At 38.7% G+C, this 22,331-nt stretch overlaps 3 protein-coding genes across 6 annotated transcripts; 2 read left to right on the top strand and 1 right to left on the bottom strand.

The window, feature by feature from the left end:
• The first annotated feature begins 125 nt into the window (after positions 1-125).
• On the top strand, positions 126-18,226 carry LOC26529340 (CCR4-NOT transcription complex subunit 6-like). Of its 3 annotated transcripts, none has more exons than XM_023178515.2 (8): positions 126-185; positions 1,495-1,526; positions 1,796-1,927; positions 2,120-2,306; positions 2,387-2,562; positions 16,260-16,328; positions 16,401-16,713; positions 16,772-18,226. In XM_023178515.2, exons 2-8 carry the CDS (start codon positions 1,520-1,522, stop codon positions 17,547-17,549), a joined length of 1,662 nt encoding a protein of 553 aa, XP_023034283.1. In that variant the 5' UTR covers positions 126-185; positions 1,495-1,519; the 3' UTR covers positions 17,550-18,226. The 3 variants fall into 3 exon arrangements, with proteins under 3 accessions (XP_023034283.1, XP_046869656.1, XP_046869655.1); XM_047013699.1 differs by lacking the exon at positions 126-185 and adding an exon at positions 1,080-1,123; XM_047013700.1 differs by lacking the exons at positions 126-185; positions 1,495-1,526 and adding an exon at positions 992-1,123.
• Positions 3,069-6,684, top strand: LOC124462138 (homeobox protein prospero). The gene has a single exon (XM_047013698.1). The coding sequence runs from the start codon at positions 3,780-3,782 to the stop codon at positions 5,793-5,795; it is 2,016 nt and encodes a 671-aa protein (XP_046869654.1). The 5' UTR covers positions 3,069-3,779; the 3' UTR covers positions 5,796-6,684.
• An 836-nt stretch (positions 18,227-19,062) lies between the features above and the next one.
• LOC6647853 (NFX1-type zinc finger-containing protein 1) lies at positions 19,063-22,296 on the bottom strand. 2 transcript variants are annotated; one of them, XM_023178518.2, is made up of 6 exons: positions 22,088-22,296; positions 21,017-22,026; positions 20,783-20,950; positions 19,584-20,726; positions 19,222-19,521; positions 19,063-19,164 (listed from the first exon to the last, which is right to left on the bottom strand). In XM_023178518.2, exons 1-6 carry the CDS (start codon positions 22,212-22,214, stop codon positions 19,159-19,161), a joined length of 2,754 nt encoding a protein of 917 aa, XP_023034286.1. In that variant the 5' UTR covers positions 22,215-22,296; the 3' UTR covers positions 19,063-19,158. The 2 variants fall into 2 exon arrangements, with proteins under 2 accessions (XP_023034286.1, XP_002069793.3); XM_002069757.4 differs by having other exon boundaries at positions 19,063-19,521.
• Positions 22,297-22,331: the final 35 nt, after the last annotated feature.

Genomic DNA, 22,331 nt, shown 5'->3' with positions numbered 1-22,331 from the left:
GCAGAAGAAGGAGAGGAAGAGAAATGCAAAAAAACGAAACGCGACCAAGATCTGAAATCGAAATTATTAATTTAACAACAAATTAAATAAACTTGGACCGCAGCCAAAGAAAATATAAAACGAAAGCTTCGTTATATACATATTTAAACGAAATAATCGTTCTAAAGTGGCTAGCAAAGCAAATAGTACGAAGGTTTCTTTATTCCTCTCGCCACCCCCACCTCCTTTCCCAACTGTAAAAAGTGTAAATGTGTGATGTGTGTGTGTGTGTGTATGTGTGCGCGCGCTTGTTTTGTTTTCTCATTTTTATCTACAAATGAAACATTGAAATTTCCCTCAAAATTGAAGTAAATTATATTACTTAAATGTTTAACGTATTTCGGCTACCACATAAACTCCACCCGTTAAATATTATTAAGATATAAACTGAATAAAGCAACATAAAAACAACGAAGAAAAAAACTCAAGTGGCAACTACCCGGGCAGCCCCCTCAAACAATCCATCATGTATACAACAAAAACAAGAATAGAAGATGAAAACGAATCGCGCAATAAATAATAAATGGAAAGCAAGCGGCGTAGAAAAAGAAAAGGCAAGCCAAAACGAGAAAGGAAAAATAGACAAAAATTTCGTCATTTAATTTACTGCATTTCGATACATGATAAAGACAGGTATCCGAAACAAAATAATAAAAGGCATTAAAAAAGTACATCAAAAACAAAACAATATAAAGAGAAAACTCCAAATCAAATTTCCAGTATACCGCGCGTATTGTTTTTACGTTTTTTTTTTGTAAGAACAAAATTCTTGTGACTATTCCTAACATCAGGAATCAACGTCTGCACGTACATCTACACCTACACGGACACACGGACACACCTACGCCAAATACAATTAAACCAGAACACACATACATACATATATTAAAAATCGTTTTGGTCTTTTCAAAATTATTAAGTTTGAGTAATTAATAAATTAAATTTAATTGAAAGGAGTCAAACGTGCGAGTAAAATTTGGCGAGAGAAACTTGGACATCATCAACATCATCATCATCATAATCGTGATCATCTTTCCAGAATTTGTAGCCAGGAATCTGCAAAAAGTGAAAAAATTTCTTTGTGGTAAAAACTAAAAACTAAAAAGATTCAGAACTGAAATGCTTCCCAACCATTTTATTTAACTGTTAAAATTTCAAAAACTCGAGCGTGTGTGGGCGGGTGTGTGTGTCTGTATGAGAGAAAGAGAGTGTATATATTTATATATATATATATATGTGTGTGTGTGTGTGCTTGCACTTTGCGCGCGCTTACAATTGTCCTTTTTCTTTCGTTTTGCATTTATATACCCCTTCCCGTTATCCCTCCCCTCCCCCCCCAGTCCATCTGAACACCTCCACCACAAAACGACTTTCCTCCTACATACATATGTTTACTTATCTTTGTTTACTAATATACAGTATAATAATTGAAACCAATTTATTAATATTTTGCAGAGACGCTTATCATCAGGCGGTTATTATGAAAGGTTATAATTTGATTCCAATTTCCTAAATCTAATTACAATATTCAATAATCAGTATGCAATTAATAATAATCAAAAAAAAAAAAATACAAAAAAAAATGTTGCTCCAAATGTTATTTTTGTTGCTAAAGCGAGAGTTTGATTCCTAACTTTGTAGTACAAACAAATTTATCCAAATAACATTTTATACATGATTCTCTAACGGTTTACTGTTCTCTCTTTCTGTCTCTCTCCCTATTCCTTACCATTTACCTTATTACACACTTATATAGGCGGCAATCATTATAAAATGTCTCGTAACAAAGACAAATATGACAGCACCAATCGAAGACAGCAGATCTTTCTATCGCCTGAGGATATTGCAGCCGGCAAAAAGACAAACTGGAGTGGCCTAGAGATAACAGGTTTGTTGGTTATTCTTCTCTTTTTATTGTTTTATACATAAAATGCAAGTTTATTTTCGTATTTTGTATTAAGAGAAAAATGATCACTTTAATGTAATGTTGCTAACCAGCCATGTTGCTAAACATGTTTAGTTGCATCTATACAATTGTTGGCTTAAGATATTAATTAATTCTTGAATTATTTTCATACAGGATGCGTTCGGAATATTAGTCCATCATTGTGGCAATTTGAACATCTGACCGCCCTCTATTTGAATGATAATCAACTGCTGCGATTACCCGCCGATGTTGGCATGTTGATTAGCTTGAGGACATTGGATTTATCTAGCAATAAGTTACGGAGCCTGCCAGCCGAACTTGGCGAACTAATTCAATTGAGGTATGCATCCATGTCATATATCCCCCATCCAAATGGAGTTGATGAGTTTTCACTTAACCATTTGTATGCTCCCATTTTAGGGAATTGCTACTCAATAACAACTTTCTGCGCGTGCTGCCTTATGAGATTGGCAAGCTCTTTCATCTGGTCATACTGGGTCTGATGGGCAATCCGTTGCAAAAGGAGTTCATGAACATCTACAATGAACCGAATGGTACTCAAAAACTGCTCACCTACATGCTGGACAACTTGTCATGTGAGTCTCCGACACTTGAGTCGTTTTGTATTTTGCTTTGTGTATGCGTATGTGTATGGGGATCGCTCCTGCTTGTGGAGATCCCTGTGTGCGTAAGAGAAAGATAGAGAGAGAGAGGGTGAAATGGTGGGCCAATCAAATACATACATACATATAGTCAAAAGGCACATAAAAAGAGAAAGTTTTACCCTGCTAGTGAGGAGTAGATTGTACATTGTGGATACCCTTGCATAGGCTACATTAAAACTATATAAACGATAATTTAAACATTAATTTGCACACATAAACGATCAAATGTTCCTTCAGATCAGAATATCACAAATCATTGTTTAAATTCAAATGATTTTCCTCTCTTATGTAGCTTTCGTTTTCAATTATGATCAGGATCAAGTGGGACCTGCTTGGCAACTTGGTAATTAAAGTTCAAACTCATGGTTTTTTCTCTCATTAATACCAAAAACATGTGATGTTAATGCGTGGTTGTTGTTGTTGTTATAATTATTTTTAATTGAATGCAACAATTACAACAATTGGCAGAGTCTTAAAAGAACTGCACGACCTCGACACGCAAATGCCGCTGGACGTTGGCACGCTGTCAGAGACAGAGAGCGAGAGAGTCACAGGCAGAGCGAGATTGACACTGAGAAAGAGAGCTAAGCAGAGAGAGAAACCCAGCAACTTGTTTGAGCCGGCTGATTTTACTTGAGAGAGGCTCAGAGAGAGACTGAGAGAGCGGGTGAGCGAGAGAGATTACCAGTATAAGCCAGCATAACGGCTTTTACTGTTAACTTTTGTTTTGGGCCAGCAGTGGCAGCAGCAGCAGCAGCAGTAGCATTGGCATCGGCAGCCGGTGAAAAAGCTTGTATTGTATTTTTCAACTGCCTTCAGTCTGCCAAACGATTGGCTACATAGCGGACGCACTTACTCCGCGTCGTGCCGTAACCTCGCACCGCAACTTATACACTTATTCTTTTTGAGCCGCTGCGCATGCTCTCAATTGGCTGTTGGTGGTGGTAGTGTTTCGTAATTGACCGACAACAGTGGAAACTGCTTTGTCCCAGTTTCTCGGAGCTCGCTTTTCATTTCGTTGCTTCGTTATTTCGCATAATGCATCATTGAGTGTTGAAATTAAAGCGGCCAAGTGATGTGCAATCGAAATCTTAATCTAAGACACATAAGAAAACTAAGTGAGATTCGAGAAGTTGATCGGCAGGATTATGAGATCGCATGTAGCCGTTTATGGTGTGCCAGACAATTTGGGTAAAAATTGCATAGCTGGACTAGGAGCAGCAGGACCTTATGCTAGATATCCAACAGCTCCTATAAGCTGGACCTCCGCCGGCGCCTCAACAACGCCTCAAGCGACCTGCTATAATGTACAACATCATGGACCACCAACCCCCACTCCCATACAATGGCCTGGTCCAACCAACTATGGTCTTAATATGCCCAGTCCTATGGTCAACCAGCAGAGGATTAACGAATGTGCTGGCATTCCTCTAATATCAAATGCATCATCTCATCTATCTCAACGTCAGCGTTTACTGCGAAAATTAACCAAGCCTTTTCCGTCCGGACCACCGCAATCGGTGGTGCCACCAACATGGCCGCCACCGCCTCCCCCAACAACAACAACATCAAATGCAACTGCAACTGCAACAATGGTGTCTGCTGCTGTATCCCAATTATCTGGGATGCCTTTGCTACAACAAACCGCCGGTGCTAATCATAAACCACATCCTCATCATTGTTGGCCCGCTTATCAGGGTCAGCCGCCAAGTGGAAACTTTAAGCAATCGCGTGCCCTTCGCTATCAAAATTCTGCCCCAGCTGTGTTGCCCACACAAACTCAACAGCAACAGCAGCAGCAGCAGCATAATGAGAAGCTAATTATGTCGCAAGGTGGTGGTCAGGTGGATCAGGATCAGACGTGCTTACCACGTATAATAAAACCACGAAAACGCCGCAAAAAAGATCGTAAGCCGGCCAATTGCGTTCTAATTAAGTTGGATACAGATCAGTTGCATAACCAGCATCATCTTCACCATCATCATCATCAACAGCAGCAGCAGCAACAACAACAACAACAACAACAATTTCATCAACATCAGCAGCAATCACAAATGCTGCGACAAAACTTTGTGACATCCGCCGCCGGTTCGATATTCAATCATTCACTGGGTCGTTCTCAGGTTTTGCCTACTATAAATGGAAACGGCAGCCATTCATGGCAACATGATCATAGCCATGGTGTTTGCTTTTGCCGAGATTGCGATCCCTTACGTTCGCTTTGGGTCTATCCATTGCGTCGATCACTCTCCGATGCCTCGTACAGTGAGAAGGATAGCAGAGAGGGCTCCTCGTCGTCATCTTCTGTGGCGTCTACACATTCGGATAGCTCTTGTGATAGCATATCGCAAGAGCCAACGGAGGAGTTTGCACCCATCACTGGGCATAGCAAACGTGCCGAGATTGTGGGTGTCATTGGCTCACAACGTAGCCAAATGGGTCAGACCCACAATCATCAACATCATCAGCATGAAGGAGTTGGTAGAGCTACGGTGACAGGTCCCACGCAATGTCTTAGCGATGATTCTGGCTATGGAGACATTTTGAGTGGGATTAATATAGCCAACGATTTGTTCAAAAATTGCTTCAGGCAAAGGCAAACGGCAACATCCGTGGATTCTGGCGATGGCGGAGTGGCGAATGCCGAATCATTGTTAAATGAAAGCATCAATGAGATATCAAGGAAACTAATCGAGACCTGCAGTGTTAGTAATGAACTCAATGGTGGTAGTGGTGGTGGTGGAGGTGGTTCAGGCAGCGATAGCGGTTTGGATAGTGCCAGCAGCTATAATTGCGATTCGACGACGGGTTTGGTCTTTAACTTTGAGCATTTAAATTTGACGGATGCAGCAACGCCCACATCTTTGGATTTTTCAGTGGATTGCAACAACAACAAGAACTATAGTGACTCCAATGAAGGCGGCAAGGGAGCAACTGCATACCAGCAACAATCGCAGCAGCAGCAGCAACAGCAATTTTATAACAATTGCTTCGACTTGCTGTGGCATGGCAACCACGATGACAGCCAACTGGCAGCTGCCAAACTAAGCCAAGACGACGACGACGACAATAACAACAACAATAACAAAACAACCACACCCACAAAACTAATTCTGGGCACCAGCATGGGGAAATTGAAGCCAGCATTTTCCACCATCTCGTGACGCCGTCTACGCTATAGACGACAATGAAAAACTAATCAAAAATGAAGAAAAACGAACCCCAAACGACGATCAGTCAGTTTGGTTGGTTGGATGGATAGATGGAAGCCCTTAAAACAGAAAACGGATGAAAGTTTTGGAAATTTGAGCTAATTGGAAACGTGAGACTTTATAACGACATGGCGTGGGTGTGTCTTCTCCTCCTTCTGCATCTCCTCCCATCATTCGGATAAGGAAATGTAAATTTCATATTACATAATCGAACAAAAAGAAAGAAACAAAAAAAAAAAGCGAAAAAGCAAAAGAAAAGCAATTAAATCAAGAAGGTGAAGACGAAGAAGCAAAAGAAGAGCAGCACCAACAAAAGGCCAAGAGATAGCAAAGAGTCATCCAAACGGGTCGCTACCAAGCGCAGAAGATGGAAATGGTCGTGCCAGGAAACCTTGTACATATATACAAAGACTACACACACACACACACACATACATACACCTATATACATACATTAACTTTCACTTTCACTGAAGCGACATATCTTTTTGTTTTTGCCAAGACCACAGACAAGATGGCAAGAGAGTCTCGAGGTCTTATGTAGATTTTTTCAAGGGAGACAAAACAAAAAAAGAAAAACAGCGAACAAAGCTAAAATAATCATAGAAATCTATATATAAACATACAAATTTAAATGTAGTAATTGTAGTTTTGGTTTAATGTAAATGTCGTTATTGTTGTTGTTGTTGTTGTTATTTGTGCATTAACGTTAGTGTTCTCTCTTTGGTTAAATTTCCCAAAACAATCGAAAAGAAAACAAGAAAAAGTTCAATTCGGGTCGCGGTCTTAAAAGCCAGGTTCCTATTTCGATATGGTTTTTTTGTGTTTTTATTATATTTATATACATATTTATCATATATTTTGTGCGGGTTTTTCATTATTGTTTAAGTCGTCCTGGTTTGGTTTCTTTTTTGTGTGAAATTAATTGATAGTTATTGTTTTAAATGTACTATATATACATCTATATATTAATCGATGCGCTACAAAGTGAACTTTTTAGTATTTAAGTAGAATTAGAAAACGATCTCTGCCAAGTGTTTGGGATCTGCAGATTTTAGTATTTAGATTTGTTCATCACTTTCATTCTTTGTATTAAAGTCTAGAAAGGAATGGTAATTCATTTAGTTATTCCTTGCGATAGTTGAGAGAAATTAAATTTCTATTAATTTATTCTATACGTATTCATTTGAATTCGATTTCCTTTCTTTTCAATGTTAAAAATTCTCATCGGGTTTCGGTTTAGTTGTTTTTTTTTTTTTGTTTTTCTTCTTTCTGGGGTTTCATGTATATAATTTGTAAGCTTTTTCAATTTCATGTGCATGATTATTTATTCAGTTAAACTAAAAAAAAACATGAGATCGCCAACCATAAAATCTAAGACAAGAGCAGCCCTAGTTACCTGCTTAGTTTGCTATTTGTTGTTGGTGTGTTGTTGTTGCGAGTAAAAGTTTTCGCCTTTTTTCTTTTTTAATTAAAAGAAACTCACAAGCGTCTCGCACACACACTCACACACACACTCACACACACACACACACCAACTACACGCAAAGAGAAGAAATTGTCTGAAATTTTCCAACTTGAATTGAGTCGATGGCTTGCTTGCTGCTGACTGCTTGGAAAAATGTCACAGTTTTCCATTGGCAAGTTCCGGCAGACAGAGAGTCAGTCAGTCATTTGTTGTTACCATTCCCCAGATAGAAATTACCACTTTGAAGCTAATTTATTTAATTAATATTTTCACTAGCTATTTATTATATTATGTTTTCATTTCTTTATATATATATATACATATGTGTTTGTATTTAGTCTGTAAGTTGGCATCGTTTTTGCACAAATATCACAACAATAGTTGAACAACACAATATAATTATGATGATCAAGCAACTTATTTATTACTATTTTGATTAAGATCGAACGAGAAAAAAAAATGAAAGAAAAAAGAGAACTCAATAAAAAAAAAAAAAAGATAAACAGAAAACGTCGAAATATACAACAAGCAAAAGACTAATAACTCACTCATTCGTCGATTGATATTTTGATAGCCCAAAAAAGAAAAAAAATAAGAAAAAATGGTAAATGAACTCCAAACATGACTGCATCTTCTAATGAGGTACACTTGAGAGTTGTGAGTTTGGATCTCTGTTCTCTGGGAAAGTGGAAGCTCTAACCACTCGAAGGTCTCTTTTGTGTGTGCCCTTTGGAAAACGCAACGAAGAAAGCAAAGCATCCATCCAATTGTATGGGTCGCAGAAGTATTCCTTGGAGGGGGAAGCAAGCCTGGCCTAATCTCCAAGTCTCTTTCTCCCAAACGCATTAGCTGGTCACATAGCCTTATTGTTTTCTTAGCAAACAAATCTCTTGGGCAAACTTTTTGAACCGTTGTGAAGATCTTTTTGTTGTTTGCAGTCGCGTCTCATCGTCGTTATACCTTTCACCTATTTTTTCGGAATCACTTAATTTCAAAGTTTTCGCAAAATGTGAAAGAACAAAACCTTTAAAGATGGTATTTTTTTTTCATGAAGCGCCGTAATAACCGTAACTGGCAAATTAATTTCTTTTTTGTGCCTGTCATTAGGCTAATTAATGTCTCCAGTTTAGGGTCTCATCATCTCTCATCTATGCCATTTTGACCATTCTCTTGGAGTGTCTCTGGTTAATCTAAGACCCCAAGACAGTTTGCGCTGCTTCTAAAAGCCAAGATTGGGTTTTTTTTCTTCTCTTTCACAACCAAAGCAACTTCGCTCAGGTCCGGACAACGCTTCTGTTGAGTGGGTCAGTGGATAATTGGGTCATTGGCAACACTGTTTGCACCATCAGCCGGCTACAATGGATGGAGACGAGACGCTACGCGACGATGGCAATGGCTGGCTATCTGACAGACTGGCTGACTGACTGACTTACTGGCTGACGACTAGCTAATGTCTTTTGGCCATGTCAATAAATGCGTCGACTTTTTGTTGTTGCTTCTTAGTAGTAACTGCTGCTGCTGCTGTTGGTGGTTGCGGGGCCATCTCTGTTAGTGTCTGTCCCCACATTTTTAGTGTCTACCATATAATTGTTTTCCTTCTACCAATACACGTTTTTCGGTCGAATCTCATAAATTTGTCGCGCGACATAAAATGCATAATTAGACATGTCTATAAGTTTCAATAAATTTCTCTAGCAAATTGAAATTAACTAAATAGTTATTTCCCAGAAGAAGCGGAGAGGGATTATGGTAATTTCAATTAGTTTTCTATTTCTTTTAATAGAAATCTTTCATATCTAAATGACGGTAAAACGGATTTTCAAGTAATTCTTGGTCCACAACTCACTTTGCTTTTGTGCCGTTTATTCTTTAGTTGTTCTCGTTTTCTGGCAAGCTGATGGAAAATTGTACATCTCTTTGCCATGAAATTGAAAGTTAAATTGTGCCTGCCAATTAACTTGGTCGGTTCAGTGGGCCAGACTCATCAAGAGAGAAGAAAAAAGTTCATCAACTTCCTGTCGAGCTGGAAAATGCTGTTAATCCCGCGCATTAAAGGTCAAATGTCTTATGGAAAAAGGTTACGCAAAATGTCAAACAGTTAAGAATTCCGACTCCTAACGGCCAACACAAAATGCCATTATTACATTTATTTTCCACTTTTAAAGTCGTCTGCTTCGTTGTTGCTGTTGTCGACTTGACTTTAAGATTTTCACAGACTATTTTTTGTGTGGTAAGCTGCTTTTCTGCCCCTTCTTTGAGTTGTTGTTGTTGTTGGTTGTGTCTTTGTGCCACATTAACAACAATTCTTCAGCATAAAGTACGTGAAGATAGCAACTAGAGCAAAAGAAGTAAAACTACCTCCGATCATCTCACCGTCTCTTAACAGACTTGAAAATTCTTCAAAGTCTTCTTCGTTAGAGAGTCATGTCAAATTTAAAATATAATACCGAGTACATGATGTTCAATTAATGGAGAATTCTCAGTACTTGAATACTGCTTGTTAGACCGAATTATCAATCAATCTGTAATAATTAAATGGCATTACTCTATGTATGTATGCATACTAATTAGCGAAAGGTAACCCAGTGAGGAGACCACGAAGTCAAAGACACACAAATCATAATTCAACGTCATTGTCATCATTGGCATTCATTTAACATACATCATCATACATATAGGTATTGTCTCTAAAGCCCAATGACGAAATCATCATTCCGTTTCCAAAAGGGCACAAGAAAAAGAAGTGTGTGTCTATGACGCAAGCCTACTCTTGGTGTTGGATGAAGAAAGAGTTAAAGAAGCTGCACAAGAAGGGCTAAAGTCAGTGGCTGCCGCATCTAAAAGGTTTAAATCAAACTTGGTCTGTTAACTGCTAATGGCCGAGCAGCCGCCTGGCCAGCAGCTAGCTCTTGGTGTTAACAATATACATATATATATTTGGTTTTGCTGGTGTTGTTGCAACTCACTATACGACGTCGACGATTATTTGTTGCTGTTGTTGTTCACTCACGAAATGAGCACAACATGAATTAATTTTTTATTTTATTTTTTTTCCTCCACTTCTTTCTTGGTTGTGTTTTTTTTTTCTTTTTCTTTTTGTTACTTTATGTAGGTTTATAACTTGGTTTGTCTGCGGCGGTTGCCTCTGCCTTTTTGCTGATGACGATTTTTATTGTGCGTGTGTGTGTATGTGTGTGTGTGCCGCATATACTTTATTGTTGTAACTGTTACCTAATCGTTTAATTGGTTCAAGCCAGTTTAATTTTGGTTATTATTTTAGTACCCTGTATTCCAAAAGGTTAAAAAAGGGCCACGAATCATCATTCGAATGTCCGAAGTTGTGGTCCTCCATTAAATAGAGAGTAGTCAAAAAGTGGGCAATATTTTAGATCCATAGAGAAGCTTACTCTGATATGACCTTAAAAATTAGGTATTTATTCTTAAATACCCCTTATAAAAGGTTTATATCTGACATTCATATTCTACTTAACATTCATAATGTACTCTTTTTTGTTTTATTTGTATGACAGTTTTCAAATTGGCATTTATTTTTTGCTGTAGACATATCAGTAGCAAATTCATCAGTTCGCACCGTTTCTCAACATTATCGACATTATAAATACATCTATCCTACTATATAGAAATGTTAAATTGGAAGACGAACTGCAATTTCGACTATCATGTAAAATGATCTTTAAAAATGGGATTTCACTTTTGGCCCTTGAAAGGTTTATACCAAGGAATAATCCTGTAGATATTGTGTGTCAGATACTAAAGAGTCTTAATTACAACCAGAGCTCTAACTATATAGATTGCGATTGTAATCAAGAATATATACCATTTATTGGAGTCATATTTCCCTTCCCTCGTCTCTCCATCTCTCTTAACAATTTTATGATTTATTTTTAACGTGGAACCGGTATTTATAACTGCAATTCAAAAAGAAGAAGATCACAAATGATGATGATGATGATATTAGTGCCAAAAAAAAACGAAGAAGAAAATCATAATAATAAATACATATAAAAGTGGGAACAACAATAACAGACAGCTGTTAATTTAAAACCTCTGCCTGCTGCCTGGCACTTTCCTCCCACCGCCCTTCCTCCCACCGTGAGGCTGACCAACGCTTTTTGTATTTCTGAATTTTTAACGGTTATTTCGGTTACGAAATGTGAACCTCTTTTTGTTTTTTTTTTTTGTCTTCTTTATTGTTGGTCATGTTTTTGGTTTTTGCTTTGTCATGCCAAAGCTTTTTCCGTTTTGTATCTTGTTTGCTTGTTCATCGCTTTTTGGCATAATTGGCCCATATTTGTTATAACAACGAAATAAAATAAAAATCGGAAATGTATGCGAGCGCGTCTCGAAGGTTTCTGAAGCCGGAAGTGGGCTACCAACTAACCATCAGCCTGTTTTTGTTTTTGTAGAGTTTCGTTTTCATTTTTTTTGAGGTTTTTGCTTTCATCAAGGTTGTTGTTGCGTAAAAGGAAGTGCAAATGGTTAGAAAGTTAAATGAAATAGTTTGAGGGGAGGGAGCCAAAAAGAAGGGCGAAAGAAGTGGGCAAATAAATGTCAGCGATACTCAAATATTGCCCATATCACCTTGCCAGCTGTTGCAATTAACAAATGCTTGGTGGGGCCACCTACAACCACCACCACCAGCACCACTATTGCCACCAACACTTAAACTTTCCACCACCAACAACCAAGACCAAGACAGCGGGAGAGAGAGAAAGTGCGCAAAAGATTTAAAAGTGGATCAGCGAATGAGAAATAAACGTAACCAAGCAGCACTATTGGCAAGGGGGGATGAAGATGGATGAATGGAGTGGATGATCATACATCGCGTGAGTTACCTCCCGCGTTTTTGTTTTCTTCTCTCTCTTCTCTATTTGGGGAAAGAAAGCCCCCAACCACATCAAAAGCTACCAACTGACTACTGATGATCCCATCCATTCGCCTCGGCATAATCATTGTGCGCACAATTTTCAATTGATTTTCCATGTGACGCAGCACAATTTGAATCTCTTGAAGACATGCATGCATGTATGTCTAAATGGAGCTCGTTCCACTCATCTCAGTAACCACACAATTCAAATAATATTTAGATCTGGAAATGACTATATAATCGACTTTTGCTATACCCATTGACATCATGAACAATTCTTCTCAGTCTCAGTTTTGTTTTAATTTAATTTTCCTAGGCATCCCCACTTAAATAGGGAAAGTCAGAATATAAAATGTGGATGAAATTGAAATATATGCCAATTTGGACAAAAATTTTGGTGTCAAAGACAAATATGGCTAACATTTTATAGAAGAACTATATTAATTAGGATTGTTAGCCTTATATACCCAATGCCACCCCAATCAATTTGAATGAGGGTATTAAAAATGCTACCCAACTGGTTTCCCATCCACACACACACAAACTCACACACTCAAATGGATGGAGTGCAGCAGTCACATGGAGTCGGAGTAAAGTTGAAGTGCTGCACTGCATTGGCATATGCATGAAGTGCACCTTAAATTCTGTTTCATTATTGTCATAAGTGGTAACTGGCAGCACCAGCAGCAGCATCGTCGATATCGATGGAGATTGGCGACTGGTGGAGCCAGCAACATCGACACCACCAAATGCCATTGAACATTGGCAATCATTTGCAGTGCAAAAGCAGCGAATCAAGTGGTGGAAAAAGAAGAAAAAAAAAATCAAACTGGTGCAAATGAAACAAGTTATCTAATTGCAGCTCCAAAGTGTGGCAAGTGGCAGCGACTTGACTTTTATTTTCTATGCGGTGCAGGTCTCCTCTGTCTGTCTGTCTCTCTCTCTCTCTCTCTCGCTCTTGAGTCTACATGCGTGTCCATGGGCCTCCAACTCTTGTGCATCGACATGTTGTGCATACAAAAATTGTTGGCTAACCCAAAAAGACAGGCTCCGTCTTTTCTACTTCACCCTCCCTCCCCCTTAGTCTTTTGCCTGGCTTGGCCTCTTGAAGTTGTTGTCTTTTTTTTTTTTTTAATCGCACCAAATTTCAATTTGAATTTCACTTTCTTTTTCGATACGCTCACTTGAGTTTTTGCCTTTCGAACTTTTGGTTTTTGGCTTTTTGTTTTTGTACTTTATTTCTTTTCTGTTGTTTTTTTTTTTCTTTTGTTATTGTTTTTGTTTCTGCAAGCAAGGGCCATGAAATATTTGTAGTAGAAAGGCAGAAATTTTTGGAAAATAATCCATGTATGGTTAGTTTTCGTTGAGATTGATATTCTCAATCAAAGTTGCGACAAGCCGAAATAAGATTTGACCAAATTACCTTAATTTGGCTATAAGACTTGGGCTATGCTCCACTTTAAACAACTTTGAATCGTTTACTAACATTTGGAAATCTGTGTTTCCATTTTAGAGAAACTGCCAAAAAAAAAAAACACACAATATCAATAAGTTTCTTTTTAATTCAATCGAGTAAACATTCTCGATGGTGAAACAAAAATCTTTGGGAAGGGGGGGAAACATGTTCATAAATCATAACTTTTGTCTTGAATCATAATGTTTAAAAATAATATTATATTTTTTATCTATTTGCGTTTAATCGTAGGCATTTTTTTTTTATAAAGTATGTGCCCATTGGGCTTTTTCGTCTGACACCTTTCGTCGGCTGCCTGCCTCCTCATACCTTACCCACACATTTGCCACTTAAACGCGGCACGCTTCGCTGCCTAAACTAATTTGCTTTCATACCAAACAAAACAATCGTTTTGTTAATATACCCTATACATTAGGGGGGATATATCAACAAATTTAAAAGGCATAAACCTCTAAAGGGAATTCATGATTAACGAGTCGATCGCATCACAATTCATCAGTACACAAAAATATATTGAAATAAGACATCTTACTTTTCAAGGCGTAAATCAAGGCTTTTCTTCTCTTTTTTATTTTTCTGAAAAAAGAGTATCTCTTAGTCTATTGTTTCCTGTTAATATACTGATTTCTTTAAGTGTTTTTTTGGGTCTATCTATTGTTACACCTGGCCATGGAATAATCACTCATAAATTCGGTGAAATTATTTACCATCCTACTCGAAAATCTCTCTCCCACAAACAATTTTTGAAAATGAATGCGTGGGCGCACGCGTCGAGTAAAAGTTTCATAATTTTTCCGCCAACATCAACTAATTATGCCCAAAAGTCATGGACAAACACTTGTACTATTTGTTAAAGTACCCAATAGAGAAAAGGGCATATTAACTTTAGTGAAAAGCTTGCCATAAAGTACATAAGATCGGCTTTAGTTTACATAGAATCTTATTTACAATTTCACTTCTCATTAGCCCCTTGCTACAACCATGTCTTCTAATGACCACAACAGGTGGTGGCATTGAGTTTCTTGCCCCCCTCTGTGATTTAAATTGCATTTTGTAATTTTTCTTCAATTCGGTTTATAATACACTACACATTTCTATTGTGTTCAACTCTGAGGTACAATTATGATTGTATAAATTTATATATTTTGTAGACTATTATTATATTATTTACATTTTGGTGTAGTTTCCGATGACTCATCCACATTAAATAACAATTTTTGCATAATTAAGAGTAACTGGTAAAACAACAACAATAAAAGTGTCCTAAAACAAATTGTGCAATTAAAATGCAATCAAAGTTTTGTTAATGTGGTCATTAAAGGGTGAATAATAAGAGTTGGAAAGGGGAGGGGTTACGCCCAGTTAAAGCAATTCGCCAACTTTTTGATACCCTTTTTCAGTACTTGTGATGAACTGTAGGTTTTAACTAAAGATGATTCGATCTAAATCTAAAGAAACAGTGTACTTAAATAAATCTCTTTATCCGATTTAAAATGAACTCATTTTCCTAAGCCTTGTATGATAATCCACTCAATATATACTGTTTACTTTAAGCAAAAGTTAACAGGGTATACAAATTAAATACAAGACAACAACAGAAAACACTCAAACTTAGCCACAACACGAAATTATGAAAAATCACAAAATTTTATTAAAAAGTGAAAGTTTTCCCCGGGATCTCGCCTCATGTTATCGTTCGCACAAAATTAATCGAGAGAGCAGCGACACGCAGAGAGATTGAGAGTTTAGTAGAGAGTGAGAGAGCAAGCGAAATGCAAAAACAATTGTCAAGAAAGAGCAGCAGTAACAGTTTGCGAGAGAGCGCCCATAAAACGGAGCGCCTGCCAGGAGAGATTGTGAGAGAGAGTGAGAGAGAGAGAAGGGTGATGGTGGGTGGGGAAGATGTGGATCCCAAGTACATGCAGACGATCCAGGTTTCAAGCCCCCAAACATACATGTGTAAATTTGCATATGTATGTATGCAGCATGGCGTTCCTCTATCTATGTATTTGAATAGACTGCCTCCGACCCCGAGCTCCAAAAGGTGATGAATATGTTGTAAGCAGAACCACAATCTTTGCAAAAAAACACCCGCAACCGAGCTCAATTTTATGCTTACTCCCCCCAGGCGGCAACTCAGTCAGATTGAAGTTTGGAAGTTGGCGGTGAAACCCATGTTGCAGTATGCAAAAAAAATAAAAAAAAATAATAAAAAAAAAACCAGACACCAAAGAAACACCTGCCTGCCTGCTTGCCTGCCCCTTCGTTGTGTCGGTGGCAAGCCAAAGGCAAAGGCGGAAGCAATTTGATTGCTTGTGCATGTCACTTTCACCGTTTGCTGCAATCACAGCAATTGAGAAGGTAGAAACCACTTTTTGGCGGCGGCGGCGGCGCCAAGTTATGAGGGTCTCTAGTGGGGAAGAGTTTGTGGATGAGGCCAAGAGTGTGTCAGTGGGTGGGAGGGAGGTAGTATTGTAAGCAGCGCGGGTGCTAATTTCATAATCATCACTTAACATTTTACCCACTCTGCCCACATGCATATGTTTGTATATAGATGCTAATGATTTCTCTCTGTCCTCTTTACAGTTACCGTCAATCCACCGCCACAAAGACCATGGTTACCTTTGGCCAAACCCAATAAAACACGACCAGCCTGTAAGTAACACGACGACGGGACACGGACCTTCTAGATGTCTTCTAACTACATTTAACTAAATCTTTTCTTAGGCATTTTCACGGTAATGTGCTACAATGTGCTGTGTGACAAATATGCGACGAGGCAAATGTATGGATACTGTCCATCGTGGGCATTATGCTGGGAATATAGAAAAAAATCGATTATCGATGAGATCCGGCATTATGCAGCGGATATCATAAGTCTGCAAGAGATTGAGACAGAGCAATTCTATCATTATTTTTTGCCGGAGCTGAAGAACGATGGTTATGAGGGGATTTTCTCCCCCAAATCTCGGGCCAAGACAATGTCAGAAGTGGAGCGCAAATATGTCGATGGCTGTGCGATATTCTTTAGATCATCAAAGTGAGTACACAGTCAGATAGACAACAGATCAGTGTTTGAATATATATATTCCTTGTAGATTCACGTTAATTAAGGAGCACTTGATTGAGTTTAATCAGTTGGCCATGGCTAATGCCGAGGGCTCGGACAATATGTTGAATCGTGTGATGCCCAAGGACAACATCGGTCTGGCCGCACTACTTAAGGTGAAAGAGACTGCCTGGGAGCCAATGTCTGAGGTGACGCAAATCTCACAGCCGCTTCTTGTGTGCACGGCCCACATACACTGGGATCCCGAGTTCTGCGATGTCAAACTAATCCAAACAATGATGCTGAGCAACGAATTGAAGACAATCATTGATGAGGCGAGTCATAGCTTTCGGCCGGGACACAAAAATGACTCGAATAGCGTACAACTGTTGCTTTGTGGTGATTTCAATTCATTGCCCGATTCCGGAGTGGTTGAGTATTTGGGCAACGGTCGCGTTTCCATGGATCATTTGGATTTCAAGGATATGGGTTATAAATCATGCTTACAGCGATTGCTATCGAACGATACGAATGAGTTCACGCATTCCTTCAAGCTGGCCTCAGCCTATAGTGAAGACATTATGCCCCATACTAACTACACATTCGATTTCAAGGGCATAATTGATTATATATTCTACACGAAGACTGGCATGGTGCCATTGGGCCTGCTGGGACCAGTATCGACCGACTGGCTGCGCGAAAACAAAGTTGTGGGCTGTCCCCATCCGCATATACCATCTGATCATTTCCCGCTGCTTGTTGAACTGGAACTGATGCATACAGCCAGCCAGCAGACGCCTCCCAATGGGCTTATAAATCGTCGGTAGCAATAGAATCATCGACGCGGCCGACCCACCACCACCATGATGACCACGACACCCATTCGGACAACAGCCACAAGCGGCGGGTGTGGGGGTGGAGTTGGGTTTGGAGCCGGCATGATGCACAACAGCTTTAGAGGACGCAGCAACAGTGGCAGCGGTATCGGTGGAAGTGGTGGTGGTGGTGTTGGTGGAACAAACATTCGTCTGGCCGCGCATGGATCTTTAAGAAAGCCTCCCCTTTCCGCTACACCTCAGTCATCAACTACCTGCGAGAAACAACAACAAAAACCGCCACCCTCATGAAGCAAGTGAACCTAATCCTGACCCTATCTGCCTCCACCCTCGCCTTTGAAAAACATAAGAAAACATTAATCAGCTGACGTGGCGCTCTGCTCGCATCAAGAATCAGTTTTAGTTATTACATATATTTAGATTCGATTTTGACTCGCACATAAACTAAGTGAGATGATGATGATGATGATGAAGACAAGGTTGTGACTGGGTGGTGGTTGGATTAATCCTTTGTGCGCTGGATCGCAAAGTGAATTGCCCTGAAACCGCCCGTGATGCAACCGAAACCAACAACTATCATCTTTATACAACTTGCAGCTCTTTTACTCCGCGTTTCTCGTTTTGATTTTATCAACTTCACATCGAATAAATTATATAAATACCATATACATAATATATATATATATTTATACATCCAATTGTTAAGTTCTTCACCATACAAAAACACATGCTCTTATACAAATCTAAATGTTTAATTTGACAACCAGAGAAATGCAAACACAAGTAAAGTAAACAATAACAACAAACTAAGTTATAAGCTTAAAGTAAACCAAACTAATTTTGTAAGATTAAAAATGAAAATTAAGCAAAATTCAGCAAGTAAAGTTACAAACAAACAAACAAACAATCTAAATTATATGCAAATACAAATTTATTGATTTATAAACAAAATACGATAATTTAGATTGACAAAGCAGAGTGTCAGAGTAACACAGTAACAGATAAACCAGCCATATGAAGATGTATTAGAATGTGTAAAGAATGTAATTTGGGGATTTAAACAAAATATATATATATATAGTTATTAAATCGGCTAACGGTTTAACGGGTTTAATCAACCAGCATATTTTCAAAAAAAAAAACAAACAAACAAAAAACAATCTGAAAGAAATCTTAGAGATATTCTTTAAGTAGATGCAATATGAAATATTGATCAAAAAACATTATTATTCATTCGACATTTAGTTTCATTCTTTAAATTATATATATATATATATTAAAAAAATGTGTATATATGTATATGTCACGGCATGTGTGTATAACAAGGTCTAAATATTGTTAATATGCTTAAGTCTTGTAAAAAAAAATATCACACTTGGCATCAAAAACTATCAAAAATAATTCTGTTAGTATTAGAAAAACACTTGAAAGAAAGAAAGCTAAAAAATGAAAAATATCAATAATGGAACTGTTTCAATCCCGCACCAATAGCGCTTGTTCAATATTCAGTGTAAAAAACGTTTTATTTGCATCAAAAAACCAATTGATCTGATCATACGAGGCGTGCACGTACATAGCAAGCAATCTTCGTTTAGCGAACTCATCTCTATATAAATAAAAAACAAGAAGTATAAAGAAACCACAGTGTAATCTATAGTTTTACATTTTCAAAGTTTGTTTGCCAAGGGAACTTTTCACCAATTGCATTGTCTTCGTTTAGTTGCTGGCAAATTCTTCCCCAGAGTTCACGATTGCCTCGCTGCAGTGTTTCTATATCTCCGACTATATAGAGGCCCCTTCGTGCTCTGGATAGAGCAACACATACACGATTCGGCTGGCGCAAGAAACCTATCTGTCCCTTGGAATTACTGCGCACCAATGACAACAGCACAATGTTGCATTCTAGGCCTTGGTAGCTGTCCACGCTGGTGACTTTAATTTCTGATCGAAGAGATGTAGGCAGCTGTAAAGTTAAGGACAGAAATCAGAATTAAAGATTGAAAATGTTATTTTTCGTTTACTCACAGTTCTCTTGATGCGGTCTACTTGGGCATTGTAAGGCGAAAGGATGACTATATCGATGGGCTTATATTTACCATTTTTAATTAAAAACTCGGTTAGTTTGACCAACTCTGTGGCCTCATACTCATTCTCAATAGACATGTCGGACAATTGGTGTTCGGGTTGGTTATGCTGCACAAAAAACAGATTTTTAGTCAGGCAACTAATCTCCTCGTATGCCTCCACATTAGCTGCATTAAGGAGCTCATCATAGAAACTGGGTACCAATAGTTGGGCAATATTCGGACGCATTCGATATTGCATGTTGAGCACAGTTGCCGGAAACCCGCCCTTTATAAGCCGCTCAAACATGGAGATTTGTTGATGATTATTAGAGCCAGTGAAAGGTTGCAGCTGCTTGTGATCTCCGATTTGAATGACATGCTCGGTAAATGGTGTGAGACAGGCCAAGATGTGAGGCTCTTGTATTTCGGCAGCTTCTTCGAACAATACGCATTTGGATTGAAGTAAGCGGAATAAGAAATTCAAACGCGCAGCACACGTTGTGGTCATGGCCAGCAGATCTTTGCCTCGGGCCAAATAGTACTGAAAGATTACCTGCAGAGTGTTCAATTTCTCGGACAACTGCTGCAACTTTAGCTGTTCGCTTAAAATTTTTTGATAGCTCGGCTCGCTGCCATCGAAATTATTGTGCAACTTTTGCAGATGCTCGAACTGTTCCTTATATTCACAGCTAATGAGCCACCAAACATGCTTCAACCGCGGTGGCACCACTTCTGGATCCACCATGGTGCGCACATTAAATTTGGCTATTGCCGGATCCCGTGACTGGCTGCCAAAGCGGATTATTTCCTCAGTATATTTGGCTACATTTATTAAAAACTTGTCCAGCGATTCATTGGTGTAAGTCAGCACTATTATTGGACCAGTTTTTAGCTGCTTGGAATTCTGAATGAGCGTTTTGACTAGTTGAACAGAAACATGGGTTTTACCAGTTCCAGGTGGGCCCTGGATTAAACAAAACTCATTGGTAAGTACTGATTGAATTGCTTTTTGTTGCATTTCATTAAGAGGCAGTTCCTTGGATAGTTTGCTATTCACCTTTAAGGATTGGCCCTTAAGGTAAGCGGGGGATTGAGTCTCCAACTACAAAAGCAAGATCAATTAATTAAAGTCTGAGTATATGACAAATAAGTATTTACCACTCCATCCACAATATACCGACGCATGGGAAAGTTATCAGCACTACACGTGCTAAGATAATTATGAACCCGCAAGTAGGGCTCGAAAAACACCGGAGTTTGAAACATATACAGCTGCTTGCCATATATATTTCCAATATTATGTTGTTTGATTATCTCCACACTTAGCTGCAAAGAATATTTGATATTAGAAACATATAGAGTGAACTTTGCGCTGCATCTCAAGTATCTTACATAGCCTTGTTTTAGCTGTTCCGGATCTGTGTAGGTAACAGTGGCCAGCAGTAGATTTTCAAACTCAAAGCCAGTGGTAAAGCAAAGCAGGGATCCTGTTTTTGTATTATTAACAAACTCACGTTCTATTTTTGTTAATTTCTTTGATTTCTCACTCTCATTGGGTCTAAGATCGACGAATATCAAACTATGACGCAAAGCCTTAGCAAATTCTGTATTTTCTTTCAGACGAGTGTTCCAAACGAGGCCCTGCTGTTCTAGGGCATTGAGATCACTTTTGGCTCTCAACCGTTGGACAAATTCCCATAAAGGTATTGTAAAATCGTCGCATAAAGTCTTTCGTTGATTATTTATATACTCGTGCACATCATTTGGACTTGGATCACAATTTACTCTCCCTTTTTCGACAGCAACAGTGGAGCATAGTAATTTTTCTAGTGTAGGATAAATATCATCTTTGGCATTGCCGATAACAATATCAAATATGTTTAATTGACTTGCAAAATCATTCTTGAAGTCCTGGGGTATGGCACACTCCGCAATTAGCTTTTTGAATAAATCCACTACGTCGTAGTTATGAAGTACTCCCAACTTATGGGCACGTATCATTAGCCATTTCATGTCCTTTAACAACGGCTCACAGTCAGGATCCCATTTGGCTTTCGGGGACTTCGTTAAAAGCCGTAGTATATAGCGCTTGAACATATCCATTAGCACGGTCTGTTGGGTAAATTCGCGCAAGAATTGCTCATCGAAGCCTCCTAGCTCCAATTGACACAGGGATTTAATAATTGCCACATACTGCAAGAGACGCTTATGCGAATCATTAGCATTCAGTTGATTTGAAAACAAATCTCTTCCCTCTGACATGAAATATAGAAATATGTCGATGGGCGGCTTTTTCAGAGCGACTCCGAATTCCCCTGTAGTAAAACGGTCGGTGGACTTAACGCCACATCCCAGATCAGCGGCAGAAGCGTCCAAGCTGAGCTGCTTTAGATAGTTGTCCACTGAAATATATTATAGACTTATTTAAAAAAAAAAAACCACATTGGTCCATTTTATGTTTACTGCTATCCTCATCCCGGATTTTAATGTGTTCAGTTTCATCCTGTTGTTGTCGCTTGACATGCTCCTGCACGTTTTGCACAATTTTCTCCGGGTCCTTTGTAAACCAATCGTCATCCGAGTCTGACATGATGAAATATTGTTATAGCGTGGGAATACCCAGTTTCTTGCTTTTTAAAGCTTTCCACGACAAGTAGTAAACGGTGTGACCATATTCTTTGCATGGTCATCTGTTATGGAATGTAAA

Source organism: Drosophila willistoni, chromosome 3R, assembly GCF_018902025.1.
Source record: "Drosophila willistoni isolate 14030-0811.24 chromosome 3R, UCI_dwil_1.1, whole genome shotgun sequence".
NCBI classification, from domain to species: domain Eukaryota; kingdom Metazoa; phylum Arthropoda; class Insecta; order Diptera; family Drosophilidae; genus Drosophila; species Drosophila willistoni.
The sequence above is the reverse complement of the archived record's forward strand: the minus strand, read 5'-3'. Positions and strand labels throughout refer to the sequence as shown.